This window comes from Rhamphochromis longiceps, linkage group LG18 (assembly GCF_057381845.1).
Source record: "Rhamphochromis longiceps isolate RC_006_pf linkage group LG18, R_longiceps_female_GT1.1, whole genome shotgun sequence".
Taxonomy (NCBI): Eukaryota; Metazoa; Chordata; class Actinopteri; order Cichliformes; family Cichlidae; genus Rhamphochromis; species Rhamphochromis longiceps.
This window is the reverse complement of record NC_140574.1, coordinates 7,253,746-7,274,361: the sequence shown is the minus strand read 5'-3', so window position 1 is coordinate 7,274,361 and position 20,616 is coordinate 7,253,746. Positions and strand designations below refer to the sequence as shown.

Sequence of the window (20,616 nt, the reverse complement as noted above, 5' to 3'; positions counted from 1 at the left end):
AATGACTGCAAGCCTCCCAAGTCCTCTGGCTGCAAAGCAAGCCAAAATCATTGCCCCTCCACCATTTAGCCTGACAGTTTAATGTGTGGCCGTTTGTGCTGACGTTTTCTAGGCTAACTGAGGCCTGTAGAGTCTGAGATATAGTTCTTGGGTTTTTTCAGGATTTTTTGCAGGTTCTCTGAACAATGCACGGTCTGACCTTGGTGACTTGGTGAATTTGGTGGGGCATCCACTCCTGGGAAGCAGTCTCAAATGTTTTGCTCTTGCGAATAATCTCTCACACTTTAGAATGACGCACTTCAAATAGTTCTGAAATGTTCTTACAACCCTTCCCAGATTGATGGACAGCAACAATTGCTTCTTTATGATCATTGCTGATGTCACTGTGTTAACACTTGAAGGCTCCAGTCCAGCAAACTGTCAAGAGTCCTGCTTTTCTAGGTGCGCTCACACTTGCTGATGATGAATTAATTAAACAGATCTGATTAGCGGCACCTGGCTGCTACTTACCACCTTAATTCCTATGGAAGCAGGAAGGGTAAACTCAGCTTTTTTCCACATTCTGCATTTTGGCTTAATTATTGTTAAATAACTAACAACATGGTGTAATAATTCACCTGAGGTTGTATTTACATCATCTTTAAGACCTGCAGAGGACCAGATTATTATTTCCATTATGTCCTAATACATAAAATGTCACAGCTGAAAGAGGGTGCACTTTCTTTTTCACATAACTGTATCCGTATACTATTCCTAGTACTCTTTACAAGTGTTAATGAAGCCATTTAGTTCTAGAAAAGCATAGTTTTATCTGTGCTGTGGAGATTTTTTTTTTCTAAATTAGCACTACTATAAGTAAAAAGGAAAAATGTATAAATGACAGTATGCTGTGGTAGGTGTATGTCATGTCTGACGAGTGGACATCAAAGCTAATGAGCACAAATGTTAAGATGAGAAAGAAAGGAAAACTGATTGAATGAAAAGAAGACTGTAATTACCTACAGTGTGCATGGAGATGAAAGAGTGGCACAAAAAAAGACATGAGGGTTATGATGTATGAGACAGAATAACAAAGTTCAAATTAAAATAATAACATTGGAAGAGTGAGAAGAAAAAAAGATTAGAGGCTCATTATAACAAGGTGACAGCAGATTAACACTGTTCACACATCTGCAAACACACACCTACAGCATTTATCGATACACTCATTTACACCACACCAACCTATTGTACAAAAACAGAAGGAAACACCTTCAATCTAAGCTCCACAGCAGCACCTACTGGTCGCTTGCACAGAATCTGTTTGCACTGATCGTACTGCTTTCACCCATCACTTTCATCTGTCTTATTAACGCACAGACACACACACACAGACTCTATAGTATGCACCCACAAATCTCCTGAACCATCACACAGAAAATGATATGTACACCAGACAGCTGCACAAATGAAAAAAACAAAAAACAACAAAATAAAAGAAAATCATATACACAGAGACACAGACATGCCACAAAACTTGAACATGCAGGTTTCAGTGCACATACGAACACAGTCTCACACAGTCTGAGGTGATTTATGACTGTGCGGCTCAGGTTTGCATGATTTATCCTGCTAAAGCTGCACTGTGCACCTGAGGGACTCAACCCTCCACTACACACAATGCATGGAGGCTTGTTAACAGCAAAGCAGCAGAGGAATGTGCGTTTGTGTGCGTGCTTACACATTTTTGTTTTTGTGCACACTTCGAGTGTAATTTGCTTTTATTGTGTAGGTGTGCACACGGCCTTGATCACTCTGGCTAAGGAGTGCCTTGAATCCATAATATAAGTATAAGGTACTTCTGTGTTTTAATGAAATCTTCGTGTACGTTTATCATGTGGACGGATCATAACATTGTGCTAGTATCTGCAAGCTTGCAATGTAGTATGTTACTCGTGTGTAGCAAAGCTCACAGTGCAGATATGCAAAAGCACTGACATTCCTGCACAGGTCTGTAGGTGTGTGAGCAGATCCACCGTCAGAATGTCTGTAACAACAACATCCCCAGTGAGCCGTGTGAAGCCTCCATCCCACCATGAAAGATAACCTGGTCCCCCAGCAGTCTAATGGCTGAGGACACGCAGCAGCAAAACAAGCTTCTGTGATCGCTGCATCACATGCTGTGATACACTGAGCTGCTTTATGCTACCAAGGATTTTTTTTCTTTTAATATTACATTTTGAAAAAAAAATCTCAGTTTTTTTAAAGGCTACAGCCAGTTTAATGAGGTCTGTACTGTTTCTGAGGCCATGGCGGCTGCAGCTTTGTCAGTAGATAGTCTGTAGCGAGCACCCCTGGAGCTGCTGATAGAAAAATCAAAAGCATTTTCTTCCAAAATCATTTGACTTTATGTTATAGTTGTCTGGAAAGAAGTCTTGCTATCAAATGGTAATTGTTTTAAACTAGCCCACAGTCCACCACTCACCTAAAAGTATGAAACAATCCTAATAAGAATACGGAGTAAGCAGATTACTCCTTCTAATCGTGGCATAAATATGCAGATACAACAACAATTGTAAACAAATTAAATAAGTAAATAGAATTAAAATTGTTTACGACTTCAACTAATAGAAAAAAACCCCCCAAAAACAACATTATGCCTGAGTTTAATGATATGTATGAGTGTTAGAAATGAGTTGAGAAGAGAAACTACATTTCCTGCATTAACACTATGGAAGCTCCAGCTCTGGGTATCAGGAATGTCAAGGGAAGGGCTCCAGGCATATTACACATGCGCAGAAAGAAGCTCACTGCGGTCCTGTGAGTTGTTCATCCCAGTTCTCAGTTATTGAATTTTTAGGTAGAAATAAAAGGAGCCTTTATTTGAATTGTAAAATTGTGAGTTGGAGTTCTTTACTTTTTTTATCCACCAATCTGATCTTTTTTTTTTTTTAAATCAATTTATTACAATTTATTAATTTGCTGACATTTAATGGACAAATAAACGCAGACAAATATACAGTTTTGTATCAAAACTACATACAAGTGCAATTCACATAAACACAGATGCCAGATATTAAAAAGAAATACACCCAGTGCACCAAACAGAAGCAGACATGCACTGACCTGCAAGTCCTCAGAGACCGCCGTCGAAGAAGAGTGTGTACGCGTGCATGCGTGTGTGTGTGTGTGTGTGTGTGTGTGTGTGTGTGTGTGTGTGTGTGTGTGTGTGGTCAGGGTTCAGCTCACTAACACTGCAGGTGGTTCAGTGGCTTTTGGTATTTCCTCTTAATTGGTTGATTTGCAACCCACTCGAAAACTGTTTGGATTTTTGACACCTGCTCACAGCTGACACACAAAACATACACACAACGCATACACACACACAGACGATGCCACAGACATGTTAATGCATAAACACACACGCACACACACAGATGCAAAGATCCATAAATGCCCTCACGACTCATGAATATACACACAAACGCAGACGGCAGCACAGTGCAGGCCTCTTTTCTCTGCATAGCCTCGGCACCTCCACCCGGCTCTCATTAATACACACTCGAATGACAGCTCGCTGTTGCCATGGCGACCCCCTACCTGTTGCCAAAGGAGGCTGGTAGTTTAGGGGGCTTGTGAACGCTGCTCAAAACTATTGCAGCTCAATTTTTTTTTTTTAGCTGTGTGTCAGGAAGCTGCCAGTGCTGCTCCAGGCACGCACAATTAACCACTTTGGAACAGAGAATAGTTTCATTCATTTCAATGCAATTCAATCTGGCTCACTTCAGTGCAAAGCTATGCCCTGTTCTGTGCGTTTTGTTATGAGAGAGGCTGAATTCTCCTCAGGAGTAAAATAGGCCTACTCCAATATATGATGCTCTATTCTAATTCTTCTCTTCATTTTCGTACTCGTCTGTTCGACGTTATTCATTCCGGAAAGATAAGATGAAACTAACTTGAGGAAATTGCTTTGCTTAATTCATCATTCCGAGCTGCTCTATTCTAATTAAATCACTGCATATTCTATTCTTGCTCTGCTATTCTTCTTCACCACACCATTCTATTTTATATTGTTAACAAAGGTTTTATACACTGCTGGAAAATGGCTTTCTGGGCTAATTGTGCCGTGGAGGGATTCTTCTTGCTTCTCAAGAGGAAGTTTAGGAACTACACAGAAACTGTACATCCATTAAAAATACATGAAATATTCCAAATCAGCACTATTAAGAGAAGATGCTTAAAAATCACACCCTTGCTGCAGTTTCTCCCACAGGTTTTTATGCACCACGATAACTTCAAACTCTACAGTTTTTTTCTTTTGGTCTATATTCTGCTAATGTGTGGTGTTATTTTTTTTAATGACCCATGGCTTACATGCCTGTGCAGCCATGTTGGCCAGGGATTGCTGGGGTTAGGGTAGGATGTAGGGTTTTAGCGTCTTTATGTGTAAAGTTTGCATGTTCTTGTGTATGCGTGGGTTCCCTCCAGGTACACCAGCTTCCTTCTAAAGCCCAAAGACACGCAGTTAGTGGGGTTAGGTTAACTGGTGATTCTAAATTGCCCATAGGTGTCAAGCTGAGTGTGAGTGGTTGTCTGTCTCGCTGTGTTAGCCCTGCGTCAGACTGGCAACCTGCCCAGGATGTTTCCTGCTGCTATACATACACATACACATGCGCACACAGAGGTATGGACCTAAATGTTGTATGTTTAATTGGTAGTTAAATGTTGACCTTTTATAATATCAAAGGTCAAGCATATCCATGTTACACCTATATAGGTGATTTTTCTTGCTTCAGCACTGTGTGGGTGTGTACAAATGAATTAAAGCTGAAATCTCAGTCACTCACTTATTTAGTTGCATTCTTTAGGGAGGGGATTTTTTTACCTTGATCATTGTGATTTTCACATGGAGTCTAGTGAGATGGCTTTCCTTCAGCCTGAGCAAAGGTCAATCAAAAGTCTGTTACACTGTGTACGAAGACGGTGCTGAAAGTGACAACTGATAATTAAATGGCACCGTCTTGCTATAGTCAAAGTGGAAGTAGATGCTCATATTAAATGTTTTTAAAGTTTAAAATAATGATGGCATATGCACAAATAATCTCAGGATTCAGACTGCTCTCTTTTTGCACTCCTGGTTTTGGTTGATTTCAACAAGACTTTTCCCTTTATCGGTTACTAGATGAGCTGCACCCCAAGCACAGCACATGTTCTGTCGACTTAAATTTTTATCCAACACTTCCTGCTTTGACCTAGCTACTCTGCAGGTTTTCAAAGTTAATCAAAAATGCCTTTACTGTGGTAAAGCTAAATGCACTTAGCAACAAGGAATCCACATAAAAAAAATCTTTTTTGAACCCAACAGGAGGTAAAGGCACACGCTCACTTCACAGAGGGCTTTCATCAACAAAGCTCAGTATGAAGCTAGTTTTTCAGTTATGCTAATGCTAACACTATTCCACCTTAAAAGCATTGTTTTACATAGTAGATAAATCCAGCGGCACACTTCAACTTTAGTATAAGATAAATGGGTAATTTTTCAACTTTGAATCAAACAATTTAAAAAAATACAAATGCAAAGCTAAAAATGAACATTTGTTTTTACCTAAACAGGCAGCAGACTTTGTGCTATTTCATAATTCAGACATGATGTCTAAAGACAAAACTTCTCAGAGGGCCAGGTCTGGTTTAAAGGGTTGCATTTCTATATAAAACAAAGAAATGTCTCCTTTTCATTTAAATTCAGACTAACAAAATGAAATATAGCGATGAACAGTGTTTCGGTCAATGCAACAATAGAATAAGACAAACGAGAGCATTTTAAACTTAATAAAGCAGCAGTCACGGTCTATAATCAAGTGTATACCAGCAGCCTTTAGCTTCAAACACAAGCCACCCCATCCCCCTGGTCTGGTATATCTCATATTCTTTCATTTGATTACAGTAAAAGTCCGGAACAAAATCAAGGCTTTTCTCATCATGCACTAAAGTTGCACCAGCCTTCCTGGAACAAAGTAAGCTAACTGGAGCTTAAATCAATGTGATACAACCCTGCACACAGAGGGTTCCCGTGCAGAGTCGGCCAACACAAGCAACTCGTGAGGTCTCAAGACTGCGTTTGTAACACTGCAAAAACCAGTCCAACTTTACATATGATGTAATGTAACAAGATTCAAACCGTTTCATTGGGTTTTTTTCTGCTCGGCCACACACACACACAAACACACACACACTCCACCTGAGCTCTTGCAGAGCTAGCACAAAAAAAAGCTGTCTCTCTCCATCACAAGGAGAGAGACAGCTTCAAATAAGACAGACACACACTCACACACTTCAAGGCCACACAGAATATTGTAGAGGGTCCTGTCATTGTGGGAGCTGTCAGGATGAACATATGGTTGGGGAACACGTGCTCGAGTGTGCATGTGTGTGACTTTAGGAGGGCAGATGGCTTTCAGCAGGTCATTAATACCAACTACACATCCTGCACTTATCCCATCACTTAATCCCCATCAAACTAAAACCTGTTGTAAGGCGGAAGGACGAAAACGGCGCAGCCCCAAACTAATAAATGGTGACAACTTGTTGTACATTTAACCCATCAACCAGTTTACGAAAGACCTTATATAACAACAAAGGAAGCAACCACTTTAAGCTAAATGGCACTTTGCAGAGAATCTAAGTGCTTAAGACAATAAATCAACATTAATCCATAAACAGTTTCAAACTGCTTTTAAAGCTTCTGAGAAACGGGTTAAATTGTTCTGGCTATTACAGAACGAGCACCAGGAAATTATGACATATCACAGATTATTTCTTAATGAGGTTCCACCAGAGCACAGCGTAGGCAAGGTTTAGCTAAATGTAAAGCACATGTGCATGAAAACGAAAAACAAACAAACAAATAAATAGTTTGAATTTGTTACTTTTTTGTTGGGTGACAAACAAAAAACAAAAAAAAAAACGCTGATGATGTTGGATTTCTTCATGAGCATGAAGAAACGGCCTGAATGTTAATAAAATTCAACATTTTCAATTGGCCATGTGTTTAGCGTTAAGAGCTGACAAACCAAGAGACACAGAATCTAAATCCATTAAACGTGACGCATTCAAACCCAAGATTAGCTCATCTCCACAACCACACTTTGATGCTAGTCTTTATATGTTCAGTTTACACTATGGGCATTAAAGTGAAACATTTTAATGAACGCTCAGTTTTCACAACGATTGTGGATCAAAGCCGAATCGACTGCTTTGTTTACTTCCGTTTCATCTTCTGCATTACACAAGAGATCATCATTATTTCAACACAGGACTCGACTTTAAACCCAAGTCATCAAAGCTAAACAGTTCTACTAGTTCAAAGCTGAAAGGCCAACCAACAGAAAAACATCCTGAAGCTATGAAACTGAAAACTGTTCATTTCCAAACCGAATACAATCCAAAGGATACATGCAGATCATACAGAGTCATCAGTATTTATCGTGATATTCCGAAAAACTCCATGTTATACTTCATGGCATACATGACCCCAGTGGGAAAAGATCCCCCAACTCGGCAATGTTCTGGGGATCCAGTTAAACAAAACCACATGTACTACGGGTGCTTATGTTATTTACTATATCAACATTATGTTATTTCCCCATCCTCAGCTGCTCGCTCATTGTGGATTTATGGTAGAAATTCTTCACTTTTTAACCTTTCTGCAGAGATCCAAAGGGAGTGATAGAACTGCGCTCAGGCTCTGGAGTGGATCTAGGCCACTCAGACAGGCTTTCAAAGAGCCTGGGCCTGATGGGTAGTCTCAGGGTAGAACTGGCTGTAAATCTCTTGACCTGGAGAGTTGAACTTATCAGGTGTGCGCGTCATGTAATGCCATAAAAGTCTAACAGATGCAGTGCTTTCTTCCGGAACAGTTGATTAATCCTCATGTCTTCACTTTCCACACACACTTTGGGAACAATACACAGACAGAATGCACTGCTTTGAAGGAAAGCCCTGGTAGTACACATGCAGAAATAAACTCCTACCTGTTCCTGTCTCTCCAGCCAGCGGTCCACCATGGGATGATTGGCGCTGAGCGATGACCGTGCTGTCTCTCTCTGGAATTCTCTCTGATTGGCCCAGGTCCCAGCATCTCGTGGCAGACTGCGGTACGTGTCCATCCCTTTACCCTACAAGAAAAAAAAAAAAAGGAATAGTTTTAGTTTTTACTTTTAATACTGTTACTACATTTCTCAGACATATGCCATGTCTGCTTTTTGTTAAGTAAATGTTTCTTTTCTTACTGAAAAATGCACATCAAGCATTAAAACCTTAACAATAAAGGCTAATCAACCTGCGCTGAATTTGTTCACAAGTCTTTTTAAAGACAGACCGGACCACTTTATAGTTGTGAGCTGGTGTGTGTACATCTGAGTATATTCTCGAGCATCTCACACTTCTGATAATCAGCTGTCTGCTTGATGTTTATTCAGCTGTGTAAAAACTATAACTTTAATCTCAGCCAAACCGATTTACTCAGGAACAAATAAAATACTAAAGAAAGCCAAACAATAACATTGTTAAGTTATCTAAGTGACTTATATATGTTTAACCTGAGTAGCGAAAGACGGCGGTGGGTTTGAAAACGATTTGCCGGGAGTCCGGTGTTCTCACGGGCTCTAGTGATCCTTGCCCCGGCTAGCTATCGAGCTAGTGGGTAACAGACGTCTCCGAAAACGTCGGCGCGCTTTTAAAAATATGTGGTGTCTTGATAAACTGAGCCGATATTTGAGGTTTACACAGTTACATTCTCGCCTGAAAATATGTTAAACTTTAATTTTGTGACCCAGAAAGAATAATAAAAGTAACATTAAAACTAACTAGCTGCTGCCATTGTTGAAAACTGAGCAGGGCCGCAATGGGCCGCGCTATGAATTCTGGGACACAGTCTTCTTCTTCGGGGTTTAACGGCAGCTGGCATCCTTGTACATGCAGTGCTGCCATCTTCTGTTTCAGTCCGTTATTACACTCTTAATTCCTACTACTTCAAACGACGCGTCGACTATTAAATCAGTCGTCGACGATTTTGATAGTCGACGTAATCGTGACTAGTCGACTAATCGTGGCAGCCCTAGTCTTCACACTGACAAATACAAGTCGGTGGGTGTCTGGTGGGCTCGGAGCAAAACATTAAACAGTTACTTTTACAAAAAGAAAAGGAGAGACAGAAGATGTTGGAATTAAAGTGAGTCTATCTGTGGCTCAGCAGAGCTACAAAAACAAGAAAATCAAAGATGTCCAAATAGCAGAGTTGTGGCTTCTGTGGTTAAATAAAAGCAAGCTAGATACAACGAGCATCTCTTAGTCGATGATGTTTATTCACACTTATTGGGTGGTGCATCTTGAACAACAGTGTGGAGGTATGTGGCTTTAGGCACAAACCGAGCAGAAGGGTGCAAATGTTCAATGTGATCAGTTTCATCTTGGGAAAGTACAAAAAGCCATAAAGCAGCTTTTAAGGAGTTCTATGGTGACGAAAACAAGATGTTGATATATAACAGATGCAAAGGAACCTTTAGTGCATTTGTACTAAAAAGACAATGGCATCCCTCATGCAGTTTTGTGTGTGCAATTTCCTTCATTACCGTCAAATTATTCAAAATTAGCTAGCGCAAAGCCATGTCTGGTTTTGACATCCAAGCACCAACCTTCCTTTCCAGGCTATTTGTGCCAGACGAGTGGCGAGCTTTCAGGAAGCCAGCGGTGGTCGACCAGCGGGTTGGGTTCTTCCTTGATGGCGTCTCATCTGGTTGGACCCGTGACTCACCGCCGCTGAACGGCCCATTGATGGTCATCAGAGCAGGGTCACTGCTGCGCCGGACGTGGAGGGGCATATCTGAGGAACGGGTCATACACCAGGGCGTCAAAGCATTGTTGTACCTTTTTGTTTTTTACTTTTCAATGGAAAAGTTCCACTTTCATACTTATGTAAAAAACAAAAAACAAACAAACAACAAAAGAAACCCTCGGCTCTAGCTGTTAAAGACTAACGGCAAAGGCTGAGGAAGAAGACAGTTTGGAGATGATTGATGTAAATTTGCTGGAACAAATTTTACGTCTCAAACAATGTGGGCTAATAAAAGAAACAGATTCCATTATCATCCCATTGTGAATTAATGTGAATTATCGCCACAAGTCTAATCAGGCAGCCCTGCTTTACTGTCAGTGCATCTCAACCATAACGCAGAGCAGCAGGCTCTGTGTGGGAACAACAATAAGAGGAAGAGCCTATTGAGAAACCCCAGCGTTAGTGGATGCCTTCCATTAAAACTCTTCACTCTGAAAAGTTCCAGTGTGTGGGCGGTGGGCCGAGGTCCAAATAACAACCTCCAACAGGGGCAGCGCGCACGAAAACACCGCAGCCCGCGCTTGTACACAAGACACGACGTTATGACAATAAAAATAACCTCTGGAAATTTCCACGAGCTCATTTGATTAGCTGAAAGGGCAGCCATCAGACCACACAGGAGACACGGATTATAAAAGGTTAGAAGTGTTTAAAAAGCCAGAGCGTTGTCTCGGGACGACCACGCCAAGTGTCATGTTCCCATGTTCTCTTCCAAAACATATTGCTGTTTACAAGCTTTCAGATGTTTGGAGATGGTGGTGTGTGCTCATACAGGAAATGCTGTGATCTTCCCAAAGAGTGTGTATCTGAGTCAACAGCTTGTTTTTGTGTGTGTGTGTGTGTGTGTGTGTGTGTGTGTGTGTGTGTGTGTGTGTGTGTGTGTGTGTGTGTGTGTGTGTGTGTGTGTGTGTGTGTGTGTGTATTGTGAGACTAGATTGACTGTGTTCGTCTGTGTGTGTGTTAGTGTGCCTGTTTATTTGTGTTTCCTGACAAACTGTTGAGTTTGCGCATGAGATCATCTAATAGTTTTGTTTAGAGTAGGATGCGTTCACATTAAGTGGATCTTTGTGTGTGTGTTCAACTTGTGTAAAGAATACACATTAATGATGAGTTTTAATTTCGGATGTGCACAAATCAGTGACCAATGTTGTTTATGTTTGGAAGTACTAGAGCCCACAGCTACAGTGGTTGATGAGAGTGTGTAAATGTGTACACTCATGTACTTGGCTCGGTGGTTCTTCTGGGTCATCCAGAGCGTGGGATATGAATCGCTCTGAGCTGTGGGAGGCAGTGGCTCTCTGGGGGATGGAGTTCAGGAGGGGACAGAGTGCGGGCTGCCTGACAGGTCTCAACAACACCTACAGCTGAAACTGCAACTCCCAGGAGGCATTAGGATGCAGGGGTGCTTCCCTCGAACCGAATCACGGTCAAGACTAATGTGTCCCGAACCCACATCTATTGAATTTGCATCGGCTCTGTGGAAAATGCTTGGCGGTTTCACGCAGTCACAATGCTTTAAACAAAGACAGGTCGCTACCCTTCTTTGTCATCGCTCATCTTAAATGCCATTGTGATCTCGCGGCACAGCTGCAGTCATTAACCTTTTGTTCGTCTTGTCAGACGCAGTGATCAGAAAACAATTATTCTAACTACAGCACAACAGCTTGGTTAATGAGTGCCGGTTAAGATACCGTTCACCAGCTCAAATTTCACACTACTTCAGACATCTCATAAGTGAGAAAAAAAGAAGTGCGTAATGACAGCACCTATGTCATGAACGCAGCTGCAACAAAACACAGAATAAATTACACCAAAGTCTGCATAACTCTTTGAGTACAAGACCTAATCAAATTAAATGAGGAGTTATTAAAAGCAGGTATGTCATTTAGAAGTAATTGCAATATTTAAGGGATGCAGGGCAGTTCGGCAATAACATTCCCGACATAAAAACAGGATTTGGGAACTCTAAGGCTGCAGTCCCAAACTTTTTTTGCCCCAGGGACCAGTTTAATGTCAGACAATATTTTCATGGACCGGCCTTTAAAGTGTCGTGGATAAATATAGTAAAATAAAACAATACGATCAAGACAAAAACTGTGGTATTTTGTAAATATAATAATAAACATGAATTCACTGTGTAATTGTGTAACTTTATTAGCAGCGTCCTCTTGAAATGCGTCAACAACATTGAGAGTAACATCCTCCTCTCTGCCCCTTAATGCTCTCTGGTCGCTATGGTAATGGGTAAATATTTCTTTCAAAATAAGACACACAACTACAACACGGGAAAAGACCCAGGGAAACTGAGTTAACGATAAAAAACCCGAAAACCATAAATTTCACACCTGAGCCTCAACTCTTGCGGATCGGTACCGGTCCCCAGGGGTTGGGGACCACTGCTCTAAGCCATGATTACGGTCCCCATACAGCGTACTTTGATGTATGTCAAATGTATGATGTATGCAAAAAGTTCCTCAAATAATTTTTTTTTGCTACACCCTCCTGGTCTTCATTACAGCTAGTTCACACAAAACAAATGATGCTTCTTCATCCCCGACACAAACAGAGCTCTGTTTTTACCTTCGTCTATTCATATCAGGTTGTTTTGGGGATTTTTACCATTTGCACCAGTGTGATATGGAGTGAAATCATTTTATGCCCAATTTTTGTTGTTTTGTTAGTTGACACGGGTCAAAGCAGCAGTCACGCTGTGAGATGGCCAACCTTCATTTGATCCCAGGCCATCTCTGATCAAAAGACAAGATGCAACAGCCAACTTTCACCATCACTGTGCAACAAAAGACTACTGCTCTGGAGGAAAAAAAAGTAAGTAAGTAAGTAAAATTTTATTTATATAGCACATTTCTAGATAGAAATCACAAAGTGCTTTACAAGATATAACAGATTATAAAAAACAAAAAACAAACAAGATACAAACAAAACTAAAGAAATCATCACAATTATTTCACTTTGATCATCTCTCATGTGGAATAGCGCAAAATCACACAGGGTACACCAAGCTCAGTTTTTTTGCTATGTTCAAAAAGACAATCTTTTTCAAGTTGGCATCTGAAAGCCTCACACATCCACAACAGTAGTATTGTCCCTTAATTATTATTTTCTTATCTGCAGAGGTTTTTCCATTTAACAAAGCCAAGAAAATAACATCAATCCATTTGTGAATTTCGATAGAGCTCTCTGTCTAATAAGCTTAATCATTTTTCTTTTAAGCTCCTGGGCCGAACAAGAAAACTGGCAAAGCCCCACAGAGTCCAGCGCTTCTCATCTCCTCTTCTCTCCAACATAAATCAGTGATTGAAAGCTAGTCTCATTAGGGTGCTTATGAAAAAAATAATCGAATTCTTTCTCTTCCATGTCAGACATTTTTCTTAAAACCCATTAAAATTCAGCTGATGAGATTCTGAGTCGTCAATTAAGCAGGGTTAGAATTTATTATGAAGAAAGTTAAATTGGACGTATCTGGCAGGTGTGATTGTAGCAGAGATGTCAATTTCTTACTGAAAATTCACAATCAGCATTCTCATCCAGAAACGCAATTAGGGCTAAAGTGACCTCCGTCACACTGTGTGTGTGTGTGTGTTATTGAGACCAAGAGAAAAGGAAAATTGTGCTGTCTCTGTCAGTCAATGCTATTTCAAAGGTCATTAGTGAATAAGACAGTAGAGGGCTTTGGTGCTAATTAAAAGACAGTAATGAAAAAAAAACTCCTTTTAACTTTTACTCTTTCTGATAACTACACATAAAGGTGCTCGACACATCCAGTCTAGAGGTAAACAAGCTCTATGCTAAAAGTGAAAAATCTTAATCAAACTTCTAGTTTAGTGCAGGAGCCTACTTTACAGTGCTGCTGTGATCACTACATGCTAACACACTAATTCTCTGTTTAAATAAGACTGAGCTAGCTAGCTAGCATTAGCATTAGCTGACAACTACCCGCCTCCAAAAGAGACCACAAAAACGCAGCACCAACAAACAAATAAATACAAAGAGAAAAAGAAAGGCAAACATGAGCCTTCGATTTGTTTTAATACAGTCTGTAACTATAGATTTACTTTAATATCTTTTTGTCTGCATCCTATTCATTAAAAAAACAAACAAAAAAAAAAAAAAAACCTTGGTATGAATTAGACGCATTTCTTTTGGACCAAAAAAATATTTTGAATTTATGATTTTCTCTATTTTTGTTATTCAATTTTATATTAATAAAACCATATTTTTTTATATCAACTGTATTCAATAGATGGTGAAGAGAGGACAGGAAAGCAGGGGCAGACATGCGGCAAACAGTGTTGCCAACTCCTCAGTAAGGAAAATCGCTATTGGCTGTCCTAAAAGTTGCTAGAAGTTGCTAAATGACGTCACTGCCTAATTTGCATAATTGGTCATGCTAATATAATTGTAACCTACGTTGTTGGAGAGAGAAATAACATCAGGGAAGAGACATAAAGTGAGTAAAAAACATCCTAAATGCATTTAGAATTTATTTAGAACTACAAATTAAATTTATTTTAGCAATTATTGTTTTTTGTAATGTCACAATTCCAACCCTGCTCCTTTATCTGGGCTTGGACCGGCAAAAGTGGCCCGAAATAGGCGCTCTGGTGGAGTTACACTGTGTGTGTGTGTTTATAAGTAGTTTTAAACCTGATCCACAAAACAGCATAACAGTAAAAGAAGAACTGACTGCGTTACAGTCAGTGCGGGAGCAGCGGCTTCGCTCATGCGCGATTCATTTGCAGTTCGGACGCATAGGTGTGAACATCTTCTGCCCTGATAGCAGCTGGGGGAGGACTATCCTCCGCCCGTGAGCGCTTTGGAACGGGTGAGGTGCCCCCGGCAGCACCCGCTGCTTGTTGAGAGTAAAAGCGATACGCGCTTTCACGTCAAAAAGTCGTCATAAATAAGTCTCCAATAACACCAGAAAAAAGTCGCCAGATTTGTCGCTAGTCGCTTTTTTAGAAAAAAAAAAGTCGCTAAGGGGGTCTGAAAAATCGCTAAATATAGCGACAAAGTCGCTAAGTTGGCAACACTGGCGGCAAAGGGCTGCAGGTAGGACTCTACACTAACCCGGGCCAGCTGCTCTCAGCTGCATGGCATGTGGTCGCCCGCTCAACGTACTGAGCTAAACTGGCGCCCATAAAACCATAATTATTAATTATTCTAATACAAATAGAAGGAACACTTCTTTCACTTTAGGTAGTCTGATAAAAATATGGACGGGTGGTGACGGTTGTCTTTCTGTATATTTGCGTGTACATGTTTGCTTGCTTCTGTGCAAAAGATCTCGCTTGATCCGAATTGACAAATCACCTACACGAGTCACTTTCCCATCCAAACTAAGAGTAATTGCAGTAGAAGAAGCGACTTGGCCAGCGAAACTGCAGAGGTGAATGGCCTCAGCGTCACATTTGATTTAGGAGGCAGCGAATAGAACCAATTAGCCACTTTGGCCGGGGATCAAACGGCTATCTGTGTCTGAAAAAAAAAAAAAAAAGGCACCTCCTGTCCAATTAACAAAATTTATGAACAGGGCGACGGTACGGCTGGGACGTGATAAGGTGATTTGTTGTGTTTTCTCTATACTGCTGTGGTTGATGACATTTGACTCCAATGAAGATGATAACGTGAGGAATATAAGACGAACTGAATTAAATATTAATCAGCCAATGTTGCAGTTCCTGATTGTATCTTTAGGGTAATGATCCATCTGTCAAAATAATGCATGCCTGTGCTAATAACCCTAATGGTATTTGATCCAGAAACGCGTGTTCTCCAGTCTCGCGACTTACTGGTGCGCAGGGCCGAAGGCGTGACCTCAATCTCGCTGGCGGCCTGGTAAGGCTGGAAAGCAGAGGCTCCGCTGCCTGCGCTGAGGTCTGCAGCAAACAGGTCGGGGCTCTGGGTGCCTGTGGAGCTGGCACTGGTGCCATCACCGCCATGATGGGGTTCCTGTTCATCATATATAGCTATTAACTGCAGGAAAAAGGAAAAACAGAGGAGAGAGCACAAAAGGTCAGATTTCAGAAATATGTAGCGTAATGTTACACCGCAGTATCGAAGTAATATGGCACAGGAAAAATATATATATTTTTAACTTTATGGAATGACAATGCTTAGCTGTAATCTGGATATAGAGAACAATTACAAAGAAGGTGCAATGGCAGGAAACAAAAAATGATAAACATCTAAAAAGAAGAAGATGATAATGATGAACGACTCTTTTGTAGCAATACCTACTCATTTTCCCTCAGACTTGAAATTAAGCAGCATTCATGCATTTCCCCCCATATTTAAAACTACACGGGAAAGGAGAGACTTCATTATCTGCAAATCTGATTTTAATCCATTTAATCCAGGAAGAGGCAAATAAGAATAATTAAAACACAGCACACTGTGTGATTTTTGAAGGTAGGCATTAACACCAACTGAACCACACTGGCTCAAAAATCAGTCCTACTGGGTGTAATCAGGAAGTCCAAATCATAGCTGGTGTTCTATAAATGTAGAAGTGGCTTCCCTGAAAATGTGCACAGATAAATAGAAGCCATGGTGGTCCTTCTCGGCTCAAATGCACGGGGACCGCACATAAAGTCCAAAGGAAAATTGAGGTGATTTAGACCCCCCCCCCCCATTTTATTCTATGACAGAGACACACTCATTATGTCCAATCATATTCTCCCTCCACTCAAAAAGCTTCGTCTTTCACTCCACGTCTTTATGTTCAAAGACCTCACAGATCTGATTAATTCCAGCGTCTGCAGAGTCCCTTTATTAGATTAAAGATTACATTCATGCCATCTCTCTGCGACTCCCACTAGGCCGGCGTATGTGCTCAGCTGGCTTCAGTTAGCTGAGGAGAAAATGAAAAATCCATCCAACACGTGCCAATTTGAGGGATGTGATCCGAGCGTCCCTCGAGGTGAGATCTGATGCAGAAGCATGACTGTGATAAGGTTTGCCCCTAATGCACAAAATATTAACCACATTCAAAACTAGCACACGTGCTCAACCGCTCAAACATCTTCAAGACATCACTTCACTTTATCTGGGTTTATTGACATGATCCTAACCAAAGGAAACGCCTGAACTTTAAAGAAAAACTGACCAAAAGCAGCTAGTCACAGACAACATACTAATTTCACCTCAAGGAAAATATATATATTTTAAAAATACCATGCTGTGTGTGAAATAAAGATATGTTTTTGCAAGGGCTCTTTGAAGATCAGTAATAAGGGTTTCCAGGTTTATCGATTTTATTTAGCGTCAGAAATAGATTTTCCTCTTAGAGGAAGAGTTTCAAATGAAGCCAGTTTAACATTTATAAGAGGAGGGAATTCAAAAGGAGAAGCATTTCACTTCTTCGAAGCAAGCAGTTCTTTAATCAACAATTTTAGTTGCATATGCATCATGAATACTGCTTTTAATATCATGGGCTAGAGCTAATCAGTAAGGTAACACTCAGGAGTATGAAAGCAAAACAATCACTACAAGCGAAGGTGTCTACATAAGAAGCCTCGCTTCGACTGCAGTCGGAGGAGAAAATCTTTTATACTAATCTCAGGAAGTTCTGATCTTACACCGTGCAGAAACACGGTCTAATTTCACTACGGGCAACCAAGAGAGAAGTTCAGTGTCAAACTGACCCAATTCTGATCAGCGATGACAAGAGTCCATCGCAAGCGCTCAAGTGCAAGTGGTCACACCGGGACATCCAAGCAGCGATTTAAAAAACAGCCGCCACTCAAACCAAGGTCGAGGGGCGCCACTGGAGAAATGACCAAAGAAGATCAGCCAAATTTCTATTCCATGCGGTTTTTGACTTTTTTATGGGCATAGACGGGGAACTAAAGGGTCACACCTCGCCGTTTATGAACGTATGGTACAAAATGACTGGAGGGTTCTTTTAAAAGTAGTATATTTGTTTTTAAAAGTAGTATATTTGTTTTTAAAAGTAGTATATTTGTTTTTAAAAGTAGTATATTTGTACGTAACGTATGACTAAAATAAATGAAACCAATTCCATGGTGGAGTCGTTGTGTGTCTATTGCTTCAATGATTCTCACAAGTAACATCAAAGTCCAAACATCATCTTCATCACACTAAAGATGAAAAGAAATTGTAAGCACAAAATATTAACACTTCAAGACATTCAGGCTGCATACAGTGCAAATTAAAACACATCAAGTTCTCTAAATCACACACACACACGCGCACACACACACACGGACAAATAAAAAGAAATGCATTGATACACACACAATTACATCTAGAGACACAAAGACACCCACAGAATCCATTAAAACACACACACACCATTCAAATCCAACGACCATTTTTCCAGCACATTAAACCTTCATTTCAGCCACATTTAGCCTGAGAGCTGTGGAGTTTTATAGCTTGCTGGACAGGCTCCCCTGGTGAGAGAAACATACTCTCCAGGGCACACACACAAACTTAAAAACATTTACAGACCTCAACACTCATTTTTCCCCATTAGTCCCTTTACATAAACGCAAACACATTTACTTCGAATTACAGCTCGCTACAGCCAGAGGCTAATGTGAGCGCACGTTAATGAGGATTACAAAGGTCAAAGGGCGAGGCTATGTGTGCGCTGCAGAAGTAATGAAAGTGCCAATAAAGACAGAAAAGAAAGGAGAAGAGGTGAAAATAGTGGACTGACAAGTAAAACAGGTGTGTGTGCTCAGGTGCGAGCGTGTGTGCGCTTTAGTGAGACTCATGAGAAAAGGGAGTGTGTGCTGTGTGTTTGTAATTGTGTGTTTTATGTGTACAAATCTATATAAACCTGTGAGTGTAGTCTGCTGCTCCCTCATTAAAGCTCAGTTCAGGCCACAAGGGCTGAGTCAGCAAACTCCCTGCCTCCCCGGGCTACTCCCCGAGGGCACCACAGAAGAAGAGCTCTCAACCCCATGTGCTTTTTCAGCCCATGTGGCTGTTATTACATGGTAATCGGTTCAGCTGCAGCGGGCACTAAAAATGTGTTCAGGCTGAGCTTACCTGATATCGCTCAAAGTAGAAATAATCTGCAGCAATTAGCATTGCAAAAATAAAAGCCGTACAGCGCTGGGATATCTGACAAAAAACAGCAGCAATCATAAAACCTGTTGAGACATACAAATATCTGCCGCTAAAGCCATTTTGGACAGATCGTTAATCACATTCGCCCATTATCCCTGACGCTTTTCTGCATTATTATTATTCTATGGCATTAAGCTCCCAGTCTTTGACGCCTGAAAAAGCCTGCAGGGACCTCAAAGTTTTTCGCATAATTTAAATTATTGAAACCCAGAAACAGTCACTGGAAGTATTTGCATTGCATTGTTTTCTACACGGCATACAAATTGCGCATGTACGGGACCATTTGCTTACAGTGAATACATCCATATGCAGATGAGTAGATAGTAATAAACATTTTTCAGTACAAAAACAAACGCTTGCTGCGGGGTACACCAATAAGACACAAACGTTGCAAGAGTGTAGCTGCTAAAAAAAAACCCACTTAACTAGCAAACGCGCCTCAAGCTTTCAGAAGGAACTGTCAGGAATAAATGCTGTTCAAGAAAAGTCCCCAAGAGTATTTTTTAAAACCCCAAAATATGCATTCAAGCCTTAATTTGCATTCCCATGAAAAGCTTGTATCAGATTGCAGCAAGCGGCATGCGCCAAACTTTGGAAGGGTGGAATTATTTAAGTCGTAACAATATGAGCAGAAGATTGGTGGTTTGGAATGTCATATTTCCTACTAACATGTCCATCATTTGAATGCAGCACAAGACTTCAAGCTTAATGTTCCGCTCGAGTGTCATACGTAACGCTAAAATGCACAGTAAAGTAAAAATGTTTAAACAAAAATTAAAAATACATTACTTATAATCCGAGTTGACTTTCAGTGTCTCGGTGGATTTGGCTTTTGGCTGCTATTACTTTACATGCTGAATAAGGTCAAAGGGAACATCAGCTGTTGCCAGACTTCCCTTGGAAACTGACCAAACATGGGTTTTAAATAAGTGAATATGCCGTAGCTTCAGCAGTACAGGGCAGCGTTGTGACTGACAGATGCTCCCTCGAGGTTACGTGTTATTTCTGTCGGAGGTTTTGAATTGTTGTCTGTGAGCTAAGAAACAGCCCCGAGTCAAAGCTAATTGCTGAGGTTTGTTGACAAGCACAGCCCTGACCCTGCCACAGGAGAGCTGCTTAAACGCATAGGAGCGCACGCTCACAGGCACACACACACACGCACGCACGCACACACACACACACACACACACACACACACAACAACACAAGGGTGACATCCAATTAGCAAGGTTCTGAGAAAAACAGAGGATGTAGAGTGAGAATTAGGTGTTGATTGGTCTGTGGAACTGTGTCAATATGTTGAAGACAACAAAAATAAATATGTAACCTGCTGTTTGCAAGGCACTATGTGTATTTTTCACTTGTCTTTCAAAGTAAGAGTACTTATCGAAAACACAACTACATTTGCAACTTTTCCTTTATGTAACTTGCCATTTGTGTTATTAAGAATCTAATAATAACAAAAGAAATATGAAACTAAAGGACTTCAGATTAAAGGAAAGAACTTTTATGGTAATTATAAAATCCAAATGAAAGTGATTTGCAATCCATCCGGCTTTATTATGTGCTACATTTCTGCATAGCTCTGCAATTACACCTGCAAAACTCGAGTTGACCTGAGGTTT

At 40.7% G+C, this 20,616-nt stretch overlaps 1 protein-coding gene across 6 annotated transcripts in view; it reads right to left on the bottom strand.

Annotated features, from left to right (window-relative positions):
• pard3ab (par-3 family cell polarity regulator alpha, b) overlaps positions 1-20,616 on the bottom strand; it is a 250,370-nt gene that overhangs the window by 148,473 nt on the left and 81,281 nt on the right. For 5 of the 6 annotated variants that reach the window (XM_085390426.1, XM_085390427.1, XM_085390428.1 and 2 more), the window contains exons 3-5: positions 15,682-15,865; positions 9,672-9,859; positions 8,010-8,153 (exon numbers count right to left, since the gene is read on the bottom strand). In XM_085390426.1, coding sequence (XP_085246552.1) covers positions 8,010-8,153; positions 9,672-9,859; positions 15,682-15,865 — 516 coding nt within the window. Of the gene's footprint in view, positions 1-8,009; positions 8,154-8,576; positions 8,801-9,671; positions 9,860-15,681; positions 15,866-20,616 lie in introns of those variants that run through there. The other variant, XM_085390432.1, reaches the window with a different exon arrangement.